Source organism: Pichia kudriavzevii, chromosome 2, assembly GCF_003054445.1.
Source record: "Pichia kudriavzevii chromosome 2, complete sequence".
Classification (NCBI taxonomy): Eukaryota; Fungi; Ascomycota; class Pichiomycetes; order Pichiales; family Pichiaceae; genus Pichia; species Pichia kudriavzevii.
The window spans coordinates 2,551,254-2,567,377 of NC_042507.1; the positions used below are offsets into that span (position 1 = coordinate 2,551,254).

Here is a 16,124-nt window from a genome sequence, read left to right on the forward strand (position 1 = left end):
TTAGGGGTGAATTCCGCTCATGTCGGCTATAGCGATAAAGAAGAAAGCCATCAGAATATACAGTGAAGATAACATCAATAAACACAATCGATAACTATACATGAGGGTCATTAAAGGAGAGTACGAACATGTGGAAAATGAAGTTTTGCATATTGGCAATGGCGAAAAGAAATTCTTTACAACAAAAAAAATAGCCATTTTAGTCCTTGCAGCTCTACTTTTCGGGTTGGCCACACCATTCACTGGATTCCTAACAAAACCAGCACCACCATCTCCTCCTAGTTCGGACGAACCTTTATGTCCAATTCCAAGTAAGATTCCTATTAAAGAGAGTGAAAAAGTTCAATTTGTTCTGAACGATAAAAAGTTCCAAGAAGGTGTCATTGCTAGGTTCTCAAAGGCCTTACAAATTGACACCATTGTGTACGACAAAACAACTAACTACACAAAGATGGCCAATTTTCATGAGTATTTAGAAAAAACGTACCCAAACGTTTATGAAGCTGCAGAGGTTAACAAGGTCAACGAGTATGGGTTAGTGTTTTATTTTGAAGGTTCAAACAAGGATCTCAAACCTATCATGTTAGCTGCACATATGGATACTGTCCCAATTGGCAATCCTGACGACTGGTCTGAAGACCCATTGTCAGGCAGCTTCGATGGTACTTATTTCCATGCAAGAGGTGCCTTTGATTGCAAGAACTTACTCATTGGACTAATGGAAGCAACAGAATTGCTTATCCAGGATGGGAAAACCTCCTTCGAGAGGGGAGTTATTCTAGCATTTGGTTTTGATGAAGAAAAAAGTGGTTGGGATGGTGCATACCATATTGGTCAGTTTTTAGTCGATAAGTTCGGTCCTAACTCTATTGAGTCTATCGTCGACGAGGGTCCGGTTATGTTTTCCGAAATCATGGGCGATTATTACTCCTTGATTATCAATGGTGAAAAGGGATATGCTGACATCAAAGTTGAAATCACCACGCCTGGTGGTCACTCGTCTATTCCAAGAGACCACACCTCTATTGGTATGCTGTCCAAACTGTTATCTGATTATGAAGAAGATCAATACAAACCTGTGCTTGTTCCTGAAAATCCAATGATGGGATTTTTCCAATGTGTTGGGGAGCACGGACGTTTACCTCCAAATATTGCAGATGCTGCTAGAAAAATTGGTTTTGATGATGGCTCTAAAGAAATCATCATTGACTATTTCGGTAAGAGCCCGCTCATAAAGTACAATTTTCAAACTTCGCAGGCAATTGACATCATTAATGGTGGTGACAAATCCAATGCATTGCCAAGATCTGTCAGTGCAGTTGTAAACCACAGGATCAGTTATGGTAACGATTTCGACGATATTTGGGCAAAATTCACTAAGCATGGTAAGGTTGCTGCTGAAAGGTACAACGTTGGATTATCTGTCAACGGAAGGGAAATTTTGCCAGCTAGCGACGATGGCAATATCGTCATCTCGTTCTACAGTGACGGTCTTTCTCCAGCCAAGAAATCTCCAGACAATGATGATTTCTGGTTTGAGTTCACCGGTATCATCAAGTCTTTCTATGAGGACGAAGTTTTCCCTGATAAAATGTTAAAAGGAGACAAGAAATTCATTGTTACTCCTGGCATCATGTCCGGTAATACTGATACCAGACACTACTGGGATTTGACTGATAGAATCTTCCGGGTACAGCCTGGATCCATCGATATGTTTAGTTCCAATGTTCACGGACAAGACGAAAGAGTTGACCTGCACACACATCTCGAGTCTATTTCTTTCTACTATAACTATATCTCACACTTTGCAAATCTATAGGGTTTCTAATGGCTAGTAGGCTATATAGTTTGTGTATTTTATAAGAATTACGAACCTGTCCGAAATTCCAGGAAATACGTCAGGGCTTGACTTTTTTTTTTCTTTCGCTTTCCATTGTGAGAAATCTCTCCACTATTAAGAATATATAACCAGGCATTATCCACTCTTGTGGTTTGGGACATGGCAATTCTTTGTTCGCAAAACCCTACAGTTCTTCTTCAACAACAGCTTAACACTCGTTATATAACAATGCCAAACGTTCTTGTCGTTTCTAACAGAATTCCTGTCACAATTACCGAAAACCAGAAGCCAGAGGGCGATGTAAATCCTGAGAGTGGCAACACCTACAGTTATCAGATGTCCTCTGGTGGACTTGTCACGGCCTTGCAAGGATTGAAAACCCCCTTTCAATGGTTCGGATGGCCAGGTATTAGCGTCAACAGTGATAGGGACAAACGCACCATTGAGTCCAACTTAAAGGAGCAATTCAACTGTTATCCTGTGTGGTTATCTGAAGAAATTGCAGACTTACATTACAATGGATTCTCCAATTCTATTTTGTGGCCTTTGTTCCATTACCATCCTGGTGAGATGAACTTCGATGAGGTTGCCTGGGCTGCCTACATTGAAGCAAACAAGCTATTTACTGAAGAAATTATTGAGAGAGTTCAGGACGATGATATTGTCTGGATTCATGATTATCATCTCATGCTGGTTCCTTCTATTTTGAAGGAAAAGTTGAAGCTGTCAAATAAGAAGAATGTGAAAATTGGATTCTTCCTTCACACCCCATTCCCATCTAGTGAAATTTACAGGATCTTACCTGTAAGAGCGGAAATTCTACAAGGATTATTAGGTTGTGACTTGATTGGATTCCACACATACGATTATGCTAGACATTTCCTTTCGTCGGTTAAAAGGATCTTGAAATTGCCAACTAGTCCCCAGGGAATTCGTTATGACGATAGAGATATTACTGTTGGCGCTTACCCTATAGGTATCGATGTAGATAAATTTTTGAATGGACTCAAGAAAGACTCTGTAAAGGATAGGATCCAACAGTTGAAGACTAAATTTGGTCCTGACTGTAAGTTGATTGTTGGTGTCGACAGATTAGACTATATCAAGGGAGTGCCACAAAAATTACATGCTTTTGAGGTGTTTCTTGAAACGCATCCTGAGTGGATTGGCAAGGTTATTTTAGTCCAGGTTGCCGTTCCTTCGAGGGGTGATGTCGAAGAGTATCAAAATCTCAGAGCCAACGTAAATGAGTTGATTGGTCGAATAAACGGAAGGTTTGGTACCATTGAATTTGTTCCTATCCATTTCCTGCATAAATCCGTCAGTTTTGAGGAATTGATTTCTCTTTACGCTGTTAGTGACATCTGTTTAGTCTCTTCAACAAGAGATGGTATGAACTTGGTCAGTTATGAATACATTGCATGTCAACAAGCAAATAAGGGTACGCTTATTCTCTCTGAGTTTGCTGGTGCTGCCCAATCTTTGAATGGTGCTGTGATTGTTAACCCTTGGAACATCGAAGAGCTGGCTGAAGCTATCCATGAAGGGTTGACAATCTCCGAGGAGAAGAAAGCAGGTAATTTCCGTAACATGTTCCGTTACATCTCTAAGTACACAGCCAGCTATTGGGGTGAAAACTTTGTCAAAGAACTCTCTAGATGCAAGTAGTTGTCTTTATATTTATAGTGATGTTCTATAAATAGTGTGTATAATGAAGCAAAATCACGAGTATTTAAAAATGAAAATATAGAAAGATTAGATTGACTTTCAATAATGCGCTGTTGATAAATTTATGATCAAAAACTTCCCTAGAGTCTATTATTGGCTTATGAGCTCAGACCCTCTGGGCCATACCCCTCCCTACTTACTATCCCATCCAACTGAAATATGGGGAACTTGCTGTCCACACCTGTTACGGAGAAAAACATTTCTCTGGTAGAACGCCAACAATTATCACATTCAATTGGCGAGATGCAGGGTTACAGGTTGAACATGGAAGACGCATATTGTGACCTTGAGGATACCATCAACATAAAGATCGCCAGAAATGAGACAGAAGAGGAAGCAGCCCAAAAAGGAGACGATCACACTGTATCTCGACAAGAGAATATCGAAAATGCTAATAAACACACCGGTAGTAACCAATGCATTTTTGAAATTCCTATCAACATATATGGTGTTTTTGATGGACATGGCGGAACGAGTTGTTCAAGGTTTGTCAGTGGGGTTTTACCCTTGACAATTAAAGTTGCCATAGAGGATGCTATTAATGCCCTTTCCTCAAAAGAAAAATCTAAAATAATGGACCCTGAGAATATGGAAACGCCATTATTGATTGATTTCAATAAGATTCTGAAAGACTGTTTCCAAAAAGTTGACTATAAGTTCTACTACGATCCAAACAATAACAGCGGCTCTACTGCGGTGGTTGTGATTATATTTAAAGAATATGTCATAACGGCAAATTGTGGTGATTCAAGAGCAATTATTTCACAAAATGGTTCAGTGAAGAACCTTTCGTTTGACCATAAACCCAAAAACCTTGGAGAACTAATGAGGATCCATAATGATGGAGGATTTGTGTCTCAAAATAGAGTGAATTCAATCCTAGCATTGAGTAGAGCATTTGGGGATTTCAATTTCAAACTACATAATACAAACAACCACGGCCGTTTCTACCAATCTAAAAATAATAGGAGAATTAAAATGACTCCACCGGAGGAGTTCCAAGTTACTGTGGAGCCCGATATCATTATACACAAACTAGACCGAAAAAAGGATGAGTTTATAGTTGTTGCGTGTGATGGGATATGGGATTGTTATCGGTCCCAAAATTTAGTTCACGTTATAAGGCACAATTTAGCTAACGGCCGTAAACTGACTGAAATCAGTGAAATAGTTCTCGACAGCTGCATTGGTATGGCAAATACCGTTACAGGTATTGGTTTTGACAATATGACCATGATAATTGTGGCTTTACATGAAAAACAATCATTAAATACATGGTACAAATCTACTAAGAACAAGATCCTTGATGAAAAGTTCGGGAACCTTCGTCACTGAATTGAAATGATTGGATCTTGTCAAAAGGGTCTTTTCTTATACCCTTGTTCCTACATACTCCTTTTAACTTCCTTATTGTCTGTAATATAAACATTTTGATGGCGGACTATTGTACATGTGTAATAATATACCCCATAGCGATTATCCTGATAAGTTACTTTCCCCGGATTCGCCTTTTTTTTTTGTCTTTGGAGATCCGCGTCGGCCCTGAGTTTCCCATAAGATCACTTCATTATCTTGCGGACGCATTGGAATTTACATGCATTCTTTTTCTTTTCCTGGCTATTTGTTTGGACAAAACAGAGCAAAGATGACTGTCAATCTAAACTGTATTGCCGATATATGTCTCATTCCTATTGGAACAGCCACTCCTTCTGTATCTGACTATGTTGTTGAGATACAGAAAGTTATCCAACACAGTGGCTTGAAATATAAAATGCACAGTGCAGGTACTGCAATTGAAGGGCCATGGGATGATGTCATGGCTTTAATTGGCCAAATGCATGAGCGTGTTCATGAAATGGGCATTTTTCGTGTACAAAGTGACATCAGGGTCGGTACAAGAACTGATAAGGTGCAAAGTGCACAAGACAAGATCGACATTGTTGAAGTTAAGTTGAAGCGTTGATATCCTTTCTCTCGTATTCATCCAACCATCTTGTGGCTTCATTTTTATGCATAGTGGAGAGCCGCAAAACTCCATCCCTCCTGCTGAAGTTGGCATACTTGAATCCATTGCATGAATGTCCTTTAAATGAAGACATGCACATCCATATATAATATCCAATGTCTTCACCCTTGTATAACCTTCGAAGGATCATTCTTCTTTTACATTTATCACATAATACATGCTGCTTCTGCAGCTCTGGATAAGCCATTCGAAATGTCAAGTTGAATCTCGCTGTTCCTAGTACTTTATCCTTTTTAATTAACGAGTCCGACAATGTAGGAATACCATGCTTGTAGAGTTCCTGCGTCGAAGGTAACATAATCAGTAAGGTATTATTGTGAATCGGAATTTGGTAAATCGTCGAGGTGGAGGGGTTACTTCTCTTCAACCTGAATAATCTTGTAGCACCAAAGGTCAGTGATGCAATTGTGGGTAGGGGGCCAATATTTGTCAATTTATCAGTATGCATATCTAAGTGTGATTTATTATTAGGGTAGTAGTTAGCAACGCAAAAGTTACTAGTCCAGTTTTCTTTTATCATATAGTCAGGTGCATTCTCATCATCGGCATAAATCTCTTTCAAAACCTTGTTAACCTTCTCATTAACATATGCCTGTGACCTTCTGATTGCAGGCGCAACCTTGACGCTTTTGATATTTTTTGTCGAATACACCGGATCATAATCAATATCGTCATTGTCCGTATAGACCAATGAGTTTTGTGATGACGTACATAATCTACCTGCGATATAGAATTCCTTAGAACGGAAAAGCATTCTCTGGCTCTGCAGTAGGTCAACAACTTGTTCTGATAGGTCTTGAGGTAGAAAATTAGAGAATATTCTAATGTTAGGCAAAATCTCTTCAACCTGTTCTTTGGAATATAATGTAATGGTTTTTCCAGTGGATAAAGGTTTCAACGCTTTTCTTGGCGGTTCCCTAATCTCTTCCAAGTAATCCACTTCTCTCTTTGTCCTTGATTGTATGATTGAAGATATAGAAGTTGGGTTAGGCCGTTTGTGAAGAGTCGTTGGTTTTGGTGTTGCTTTCTGAAAATATGCCTGGACACTGGATACTGTTCCAGAGGTTGTATGATTCTTTGTGTTAGTTTCTCTAGCTTTCAAATTACCAATTTCAGTTGTATTACTCGTCTTTGCACCGGTAACTCTGACCGTATTTTTCATGGGAAAATATCTACTTCGAACCCCATGTTTTACGCTACCTAACTCATATTTGCCACCTTCCTGAACAGGTGAGCCTAAAATAGACTTGACTTTTTCAACGGAACCATCGCATGAAACTAAAAGCTCCAAGAGAACGTCGTATTCACACTCTCTATACAGATCAGTTAGTGTTTTCAGTTTCTGTTCAGTATCCATTACAACCAGGTTTCAATCCAATAATTAGATAGTGATACTTTGGATCAAAAAAAAAAAAAAAAAAAAGAAAGAATTGATGTTTTTATTTTGCATCTCGTGTCTAGCTTTTATAGAACAAAAGTATTCCATTAGATTGTACACTCTATTATAGTGTTATAATAATACATCAAACTATTTTAGTTTGTCGAGTCTCTCCTCGACCCATTCCTGCATATTGACTGCTTTGATCATTTGTTCTTCCCCATACGAAACGCCGTAAGTTGCCTTAATGCTTAAGGACTTCTTTAACCATCTATCAGCCACTAGTGACCGCTGTACACGACCTGTTCTAGTTATAGGTAACCTATCAGCATCCACAAAGGAAACGATATCGACAACAAGTTTGACCTTATTCAAAAGTTTCAAAATCATCAAGGGCGTGATCGTACTTAAGCTTCTCTTTGTCGACGTAGCTGCAACCAATATAGTGTACACTCCAGCTTTAAACACACAGCATTTGTTGATTCCATCAAACGTTTCTAAGCTGTGCTCAACGTCACTAGCAAAATATTGTAGACCACAATATTCGAATGTTTCATGTATCTTTCCTAGGTTGTATAATAGCTGCATTTCAACTGGGATGTTCCTTTCGTTCTTGGTGATGGTGTGTAAAAACCCAAAATCCCCTGTTCTCACGTATTCCTTATCGGAAATCTCTATTTTACCGCCTAGCATTTCTGTGTTCAAATTTGTACTGTCCTTACCAGCAAAACCATCTGCCATTGAACTTGAAGAGATCCATATTTCACCAAATTCACCCACTTTACATATGTTTTTGGTTTCAGGGTTGACAATAATTACCTCTGTGTTTACTGAAACAATACCCGAGTCGATCACAGGAATCGAGTTAGGAGAATCATTGTGATTCACAATACTAATGTAACCTTGTGATAACCCATACGGATCCAACCATAGAATGACTGGATCAAATGATAAATAAGATCTGGTACTTACTAGAGGGTGTAGGATATGATCATAAACATTTGAAATGGTCTTCAACCGAATATTCGCCAAATCCAAAACCTCCTTATATTTCATTGTTAACATAGGATCGGGTCTTTGGCCGGCCCATGACACCATCAAGTTCTTCATACACTTGAGATCCGTTTTTTTCATAGAGTTTCGTTTTAAAGCATATAGCAGCATGTGGTCATCCAAATGCACATTCTCAATTCTATATCTTTCAATAGCTTGGAAAAATGTATTTGTATGATGAGTAAATTCGGTGTTATTCATCAGATAGGTAGTAGTCCCCAGGTACACCCCCATAACGCAGCCCAAAAGAAATCCAATGCCACTTGTATAGTTGGAACATCCAAGCAACGGAATCGAACTTTTCATTTGACATGTTTCTTTTATTGACAAACACATTTGCATTAGATTTTCGCATGAAACTTTCGTTGAAGTGTGATTCCCATTTGGTGAGGTATTGAGCCAGACTGTAAAGGGCTTCTCTTTAGAAAGGACATTTTTTCTGTATTGTTCCATCTTTCTATAAGTTGATTTCCCTGATGACCCTGTTTTAGCATGCTTGGTGGTGTTCCTTAGCTTAGGCACTTCACAACGAACTCTGGATGCCGCAGTTTTGAGTTTGCTATTGAAAGATTTGGTTTTAATCAATGATTCTGTTTCATTGTTGACAAATATTGCCTTAACCTTATACTCCTTGATAATTTGGGCCAAAGCAATTGCATCATCATCAGTTGAAGAATTATCCTTACAAGAAGGATCCATCGGAATAACTATAAACCCAGACATCCAACATGCGTATAAGCAAGATAGAAGCTCTTCTCCTAAAGGATACATTAATACAACAGCATCTCCAGCTTTTAAGACTTTTTTCTCAAGAATATAGGAACATATTGAAAATACTTTACTCTCAAATTTTTTCCATGTAGTCAACGGCTTGTTGACTTTAATTACTATGCCTTCAATCTGTGCGTACGCCAATTCATCCGACTGTTTGTTTGCTCGAAACTCTAGTAGGGAGATGGGGTCTTTGAAATCTGATAAGCTTATCTGTGTTCTTTCGTCTACAGCAGAATCTCTTAGATCCAACCCAGAAGTTTGCAAGGATGAAAAGTCTAATAACTCGGCTCTTATTAATGAGCTGTAGGCCGACCAAATGCTGCCTGTCATATCTTCATTATGATAAATAGTTCCCAAGGAATTATATGGTTTGAAAGAAACGTACAAACTTGGTAGTCTACCTTCTAGGAACTTTCTTTTGGTAAGGGTGTTTGCAATTTCCATCCTCCCTGATTTCATGGACCTGGATAAGGTGCCTACTTTGGTCACAACCATGAAAAACAATCTGACATTGTGATGTTTCTCCAATAGAGAAAAGGCTTCACTTATCATTGATTGCAACTCAATTTGGGCAGCGGCAGATGAATCTCCGCCTACCCCACTCTCCATAACACCAACAGGCAAGTACTCACTGTTGACCTTTAAGTTAAAGAAAGCACAATCTTTAAAGAATGGAAGGTGCCGAGCCAAGGTTTTGACGAGATGACTTGAATAATGGTACTTATACACATACCTTTTTGACAAACTTTGAGAAAGGTCGATGTCATTAGTTGGAATTTTCATCTTTTTTGCCATTTGTTTATAGACACTCTCAACATCGGACGTCAAAACCTTGGATAACATAGTTGCTTCATCATTATCAGTTTTAGTATCTTCTCCGTTCAGCGCTAGATACTGGTCATACCATGTTACACGTTGGTTTATACGATCTTCATATAACCCAAGAACATAAATTTCCCCATTATATATGAACCCCAATAGACCTGTTCTGACAAACCTCAGACTTAGTACACCATCATAGTCAGAGCACTCTGCCTGGAAAATATCTTCAGTCTCTTCTGGTAACCCCCAATAGCCTCCGGAAATACAATTTGAATCAACCCATATCTCCCCCACTTCGAGAACACCACTCAATATTTTGTTTTCAGGGTTAACAATAGCTAAAGTAGAATCTGGTAAAGGGTAGCCAAATGCACCAACTCGTATATAGTTGATATTGGATTTGGATTCAGATGAAGAAACGTTCGGTGGGCTGTCATTTATTACCTTCACAGAATTAGTAGAAAGAGAATTCTTATCAATCAAAATCTCAGATAATCTGTCAGATGAATCATCGTCTCCAAACTCATCAGTCTCTATGACATTAGAGTTGGAACTAAAAATGCAGCCAAGTTGCTCCTCATTCCCATACCAGTCTCTCATGGAGATAATAGCACCACCATGTTCTGACAAAGATAATATCGGTGTAACAATCCTCCTAAAATTCACACTTCCCAACGGTTTGAGCCATCTATTGCTTAAGACTTCATTGAACTCACAGTCGATGGTGAACGTATCTATCAAGCACCAATTAATGCAGGATAGATCAATCTTACGTTTGCTAAATGTCCTTGTACTTTGTGGAAACGATTGGTAATTGTAAACAACGGTTTTTAGTAGTGCATAATCTGTCAATACAACAGAAACATGATATGAAGATAATGAGCTGGCAAATAAACCGGGAACTTCTGCAATCGATGCAGGAATACATACAAGTAAATTACCTGAGTAAACAGCAAAGAGTGACATTATCATACCAATTGAGCCACGGACATCTAGGGTACTTAAAATTGTGTTTCTAGAAGACGATTGCTTGATAGTTGACCTCACCAAAGGCTTCTTAATCTTTGGGCTTGTGCTTAGCATCTTATCCATCATTACCATTTGGTTCATAATTGTCCTGTGGGATATAACAACCCCTTTATACTCTCCACTTGCTGTTTTCGTGTAATCTATGTAAGCTAAATCTGAAACTTTTAGAGCTGGATCGCCATCTTTCTTTGACGGCTTATACGTTCCCATGTCAGAAGTTTTCCAAACCACCATACCTTTTGGCCAGATGGCGGATTTTGTTTGCCTAGCAAGTTTATCAAAGAATTTATATGCAGAATCGGACATTAAACATAGATGCGATTGGGTTTCGTTCATTATCGAAACCATATCTCTGGTAGGAGTTGAGCTATTCAAAGGGACTGCAACAACTCCAGCCAGAAAGCAGCCATACAAAGCAGCCATGAAATCAATAATTTCAATGTTTTGGTAGATTAAACAGACACGGTCTCCTGGATATAAAGCAGCTTTATTTTTGATTTGTTTTGAAATTTTTTCTGCACGATAATAGAGCTTATCCCACGTAATAACTTTACTTTCTTTACCACGTTCATCAATAATCAAAACTGCTGGTTCTCTTTCAGACAACTTGGCACGTTTACGCAAAATCATTGCCAAGTTGCTCACCTCATACCTAGGTTCGATGTGTGAAGACACATCACGTGGGTCTAATGGTTTCTGCAATTCTTTTCTAAATTCGTAGTCATGGTTTGCCTGTATGTTCTTATATTTTGCAATCATTTCATCTCTATAGAAGGCAGGTTGACTGCCGGAAGCTTCATCAACTGAGGACGAAATCTGATGTCCAGGATGCCAGAAATCGTTTACAATATCAGAATTTGAGTTGTTAGCATGATTTCCCACAGATGATGTTGTCGTGACTGAATGCAAGCTATTATTTTTGGTATGCTTGTTGGTATCTGACGTGGTGTATGAATGGCTGCCAGTTTCAGAAACACTGCCCTGAGTCATGCCTAGCAATTCCATTCGCTTTTTAATATAACCTTTCTCTGTCAAGTATCCATCATGAAAGTCTTTTGCTAGCCTGGTCAGTTGCAAATCCACATCAGTACTTGACTCTTGGGGGACAGAAAATTCCATGACTCAATCACTGGTTCTTATCTTCAGTTTAACCTTTAAGTATACCACAAAAGATGAAAAATTTATTATTAGTTTGGAGCTACGCTGTTGATACCTGTGATGCCTTGATGTTTTTACATGTTGATGTACGTAATCGATTTGCAGGAAAACCGCGGATTTCCAAATTTGGAAGGATCATATAAAAATTGCCAGAACCTATTCGACACTATCCAGATCAGGTACAGCGTGCGACACTATCACAAGAGATTGCAGAAGGTCTCAGTTATCAATAGAAAGAACGATTTAAGGCAAGCTTGTAAGACACACTTTCGAATACTCAACTATGAAGCAAATGGTATTTTTATTCTGACTTTTTTAATGGAATGCTTTTTTTCAGCACGTTTTCAAGCAAAATTTTGAAATATAGATTCCTTTCATTAAAGTATATATTATACCAGGGAAATTCACACAAATAAATAAGTATTGTATTTACAAAATCAAACCTACCCGACAACATGTTGCTTAGACATTAACGGTTATACTAAGTCTCCCCTGTTTGTTGAACGGTGATCATACTTCATTTTTTGCGCCTTCGAATTTAAACGTATGGTCGAATACTGACAATCTCTGATTTGGCGATGCGGCTGGAGTATATATCAAAGCTTCCTAAGCAATGTTTCCTATTATCGTGCTGTTTGTCACTGTGGTTTAATATAGTTCAAGTTTATGTTTGAAGATGGAACATATGTCCACATCTTGAGTTGTGCTTTCGTGGTTTGCCAAAAGTTCCCATTATTTTTGCCTTTTATAACTATACACTTCCATCACAAAGGAGCCTGTCATTATTCCTAAACGAAGATGGAATGGTGCAACAAATCCTCATGATAAGAGATGCGTGTATTATCGCCTGGTGTTTTTTAGTGGTACTTGTTGCTGATATTATTCTATTTTTTTGGGAACATAACGGTCCCCCAAAACATGAAAAAATTGGAAAGGCTGTCACTTGGATTAGTTTCCAAAACTAAATAGAAACCTCTTTCTGTTTGAAGATAAATGAAAATTGAGGTGATATAACACAAGGTACATCTTACTAATTTCCAGTTGCTTGTATGAGGACACTTCTCAAGTACTAACTCACTGTTAGAATAACTATAGAAATAGATGAATTGATGGTATAACGATTATAGAATCTGGTGGGAAATAGTATTGATTGGCTCATTTGGTACCTATCGACTTGTTATTGGGAGTGGAGACACCGTTCTTGACATCAAATTATCTTACTGTTGCTCATGACGTTCATAAAAAGGCATTTTTGGCGTGAAGTGTTGCTACTTGGTTCATTCAAAGGCAGCTTACTCGAAATCTAGCTTTGTACATCTCTGTTCCCATTTCCTATTGCTTTTTTTTTCTCTTACAGTCATTCCAGTGTCATGTTCTATTTCAATTTTTTTTTTTTGAAGACTAGACCTCTACTAAACTATGGTCTACCCAGGTAAAACGGATAAACATAGAGCATATTCAGCTTATGCTATAAGGGTCAGTTTGAGTAAAGTATCAGCCTGGTATGCATCTTACAGTATATGTATATATATCATATCTGCAGTCGAAACAGTACAACCTACACTAGTGCCGTTTTCCCCCATAAACAGAGCTGGTTCAATTTTTTCATCCTCTGAATGGTAATACCGTTAAAACCTCAAGCGGAGCCATCAATTAGTGAGGTACAGAAAAGTCAAAGCATATCATTGCAGGAATTCGATGAGCTTCTTCTCAATCGCATTATCCAGTTGGGTGCAGATAAAATGCATTTGGCAACAATGTAGGAAAAGGCGCTCGGCAAGCATGTGCATGGCTGTATGAGAATCAATTTTCGTGCAAATCGGCAGATTACCATAGCCATCAACACAGCTCTGATTATTGGGCACTTTCACCCCAAACGTAATACCAGAATGCATTGTTTAGCAGACGTGGCAATCACACCTGTACGTATGCCCCATAAAGATTAGCCCGTTCACCAAAGTCCCCAACTAACATTTATTCACAGATAGGACCTATTGACTCAATTGAAAAGGCATTAGAGCTTGCCAAACCACTTCTAGAAGCAAGTGGGCAAGAATATGTGATTCATGATGGTGGATTTACCATTGATGCCGAATGGAAGGACGCTATGACTTTGGTTGGTCAGATACATGAACATTTGCACAAATCAGGATTTGTGAGGGTTCATTCCGACATGAGAGTGGGTACACGGACAGACAAGGCACAAACAATGCAAGACAAAATTAATGTTGTTGAGAAGAAATTGAAGCAATAGAACATCGACACAAGAATCCTTCTTCTGCTTGGTATGTTTTCTGTGTTGCATCTTCGTTTTTCTTTCCCAATATTCAAAGCTAAGGGTTACTAACGAAATTATATAGTACAAAAATTATAATTGTGATTTTTTTTTTTAGATTCCACCGATAACGATAGATTTAAGAACAGTATAGTCGTCAATACCATACTTTGATCCTTCTCTACCGAAACCAGACCATCCGATACCACCAAATGGCAGTGCGGCTTCACCAAGAGCACCGGTGTTTGCCCCAACCATACCGCATTGTAGCTTTTCGCCAAATCTGAAGATTCTAGCATAATCTCTTGAGAAGAAGTAACCTGCTAAACCGTATTCAGTATCATTTGCCAATTGTAAAACTTCCTCCTCAGATGAGAACCTAATCAATGGTACGACAGGACCAAAAGTTTCCTCCTTGTTAACTCTAGCGCTCTTTGGAACATCACCTAGGACGGTCAACTCATGGAAATTTTCACCAAGATGTGAAGCTCTGTTACCACCATATAAAACTTTTGCACCCTTACTGACAGCATCTTGGATGTGTTCTTGGACTTTAGCAACTGCTCTCTCATGAATCAATGGACCATGTGTAGTATCCGGTTCCAAACCGTGGCCTAGGACCGTCTTAGAGACTTCGGCAACGAACTTAGCTGCAAATTCTTCATAAACTTCTTCGTGAATGTAGAGTCTATTTGCACAAATACAAGTTTGACCTGACTGTCTTAGCTTACAACCAATAGCGCCCTGGACTGCCGCATCAACATCAGCATCTTCGAAAACAATAAATGGAGCGTTACCACCAAGCTCAAATGACAACTTCTTTAAAGTAGAGGAAGATTGCTGCATTAATAGTTTACCAACGCCTGTTGAGCCTGTAAATGAAATCTTCTTGACGATGGGAGACTCGCAAAAAAGTTTACCGACTTGGATTGTTCTCTTTTGGTCAACTGGGAACATGGACAGCATACCCTTAGGGAAGCCCGCCTCTTCTGCTAAATAGCCCAATGCCAATGCAGATAGTGGTGTTTCAGTTGCTGGTTTGATGACGGTGGAACAACCTGCAGCAAATGCAGCTCCTAATTTTCTGGTAATCATGGCAGCAGGGAAATTCCAAGGAGTTAGAATACCCACAACACCAATTGGCTGTTTAGAAGTGATGATTCTTTTGTTTGACGCTGCAGAAGGAATATTGTCAGCGTAAATTCTAGGAGCCTCTTCGGCAAACCATTCAAAGAAACTCGAAGCATAGGTGATCTCACCCTTGGAGTCGGTTAAAGATTTGCCATTTTCAATAGTACAAAGAATCGCCAAGTCATTGAAATTCTCAAGCATCAAATCGTAGAACTTTCTCAAAATTCTACCTCTCTCTCTTCCTGTAGATTTGGAGAGGTAGCTCTCAAATGCTGTCTGTGCATCCTTGATACCCTGTTCAATCACTTCGATCTTGGTGTTGGATACATGTAACAAATGATCGCCTGTACCTGGGTCAGTAACAGAGAAGACATCATCAGTGTTGTAAACCCATTCCCCGTTGACTAGGGCACCGGTTCTGATCAAATTGACATTCTTAATGCCGTATTTATCTGCAAAAGCCTTGATTTCTGTACTTGAGGACATCTTTTTTAATGGTAGCTGTGAGGAACGATTACTACTTTAGGAGACAAAAGGAGAGGTGAGAATTTAACCAACAAGTACATGTTGGAACAGTTACTAGTCTCCTATTTATATACAATTTCAGCGGGAGACGTTTCATTTCAAACTTTGTCAATGTATACATTCATGGATATGTGGCTCAATACCCTCTGGGCGGTGACTTCCCCGATTAGGAAATACCCGCTAAGCTTAGCGGTCTTTGCTTATAATTCCAACCGAATAGTATCTCCCCGCTAATAAGAAATGAGAAATTGAGAAAACGAGAAAAAATTGACACCCCCCCCCCCCCCAATATCTTCCACTTGTCACTTCCCATCTGCCACTTTCCATCCGCGACTCTCCGCCGTCCATTTTCCCCCCCCCCCTCTACTTTTCCCTTTCCCCACAT

At 39.0% G+C, this 16,124-nt stretch overlaps 8 protein-coding genes across 8 annotated transcripts; 5 read left to right on the forward strand and 3 right to left on the reverse strand.

Annotated features, from left to right (window-relative positions):
* Nucleotides 1–100: 100 nt before the first annotated feature.
* On the forward strand, nt 101–1,819 carry C5L36_0B12040 (uncharacterized protein; the record flags this gene model as incomplete). The annotated part of the gene is made up of 1 exon (XM_029465591.1): nt 101–1,819. The coding sequence occupies one exon, from the start codon at nt 101–103 to the stop codon at nt 1,817–1,819; it is 1,719 nt and encodes a 572-aa protein (XP_029321450.1).
* Nucleotides 1,820–1,999: 180 nt separating this feature from the next.
* Nucleotides 2,000–3,508, forward strand: C5L36_0B12050 (uncharacterized protein; the record flags this gene model as incomplete). Its single annotated transcript, XM_029465592.1, has 1 exon — nt 2,000–3,508. The coding sequence occupies one exon, from the start codon at nt 2,000–2,002 to the stop codon at nt 3,506–3,508; it is 1,509 nt and encodes a 502-aa protein (XP_029321451.1).
* A 219-nt stretch (nt 3,509–3,727) lies between these two features.
* C5L36_0B12060 (uncharacterized protein) lies at nt 3,728–4,903 on the forward strand (the record flags this gene model as incomplete). Its single annotated transcript, XM_029465593.1, has 1 exon — nt 3,728–4,903. One exon carries the CDS (start codon nt 3,728–3,730, stop codon nt 4,901–4,903), a length of 1,176 nt encoding a protein of 391 aa, XP_029321452.1.
* A 259-nt stretch (nt 4,904–5,162) lies between these two features.
* C5L36_0B12070 (uncharacterized protein) lies at nt 5,163–5,531 on the forward strand (the record flags this gene model as incomplete). The annotated part of the gene is made up of 1 exon (XM_029465594.1): nt 5,163–5,531. One exon carries the CDS (start codon nt 5,163–5,165, stop codon nt 5,529–5,531), a length of 369 nt encoding a protein of 122 aa, XP_029321453.1.
* C5L36_0B12080 (uncharacterized protein) lies at nt 5,515–6,951 on the reverse strand (the record flags this gene model as incomplete). The annotated part of the gene is made up of 1 exon (XM_029465595.1): nt 5,515–6,951. One exon carries the CDS (start codon nt 6,949–6,951, stop codon nt 5,515–5,517), a length of 1,437 nt encoding a protein of 478 aa, XP_029321454.1.
* A 171-nt stretch (nt 6,952–7,122) lies between these two features.
* On the reverse strand, nt 7,123–11,769 carry C5L36_0B12090 (uncharacterized protein; the record flags this gene model as incomplete). The annotated part of the gene is made up of 1 exon (XM_029465596.1): nt 7,123–11,769. One exon carries the CDS (start codon nt 11,767–11,769, stop codon nt 7,123–7,125), a length of 4,647 nt encoding a protein of 1,548 aa, XP_029321455.1.
* Nucleotides 11,770–13,604: 1,835 nt separating this feature from the next.
* On the forward strand, nt 13,605–14,062 carry C5L36_0B12095 (uncharacterized protein; the record flags this gene model as incomplete). Its single annotated transcript, XM_029465597.1, has 2 exons — nt 13,605–13,730; nt 13,793–14,062. 2 exons carry the CDS (start codon nt 13,605–13,607, stop codon nt 14,060–14,062), a joined length of 396 nt encoding a protein of 131 aa, XP_029321456.1.
* A 135-nt stretch (nt 14,063–14,197) lies between these two features.
* On the reverse strand, nt 14,198–15,700 carry C5L36_0B12100 (uncharacterized protein; the record flags this gene model as incomplete). The annotated part of the gene is made up of 1 exon (XM_029465598.1): nt 14,198–15,700. One exon carries the CDS (start codon nt 15,698–15,700, stop codon nt 14,198–14,200), a length of 1,503 nt encoding a protein of 500 aa, XP_029321457.1.
* Between the last annotated feature and the right edge of the window lie 424 nt (nt 15,701–16,124).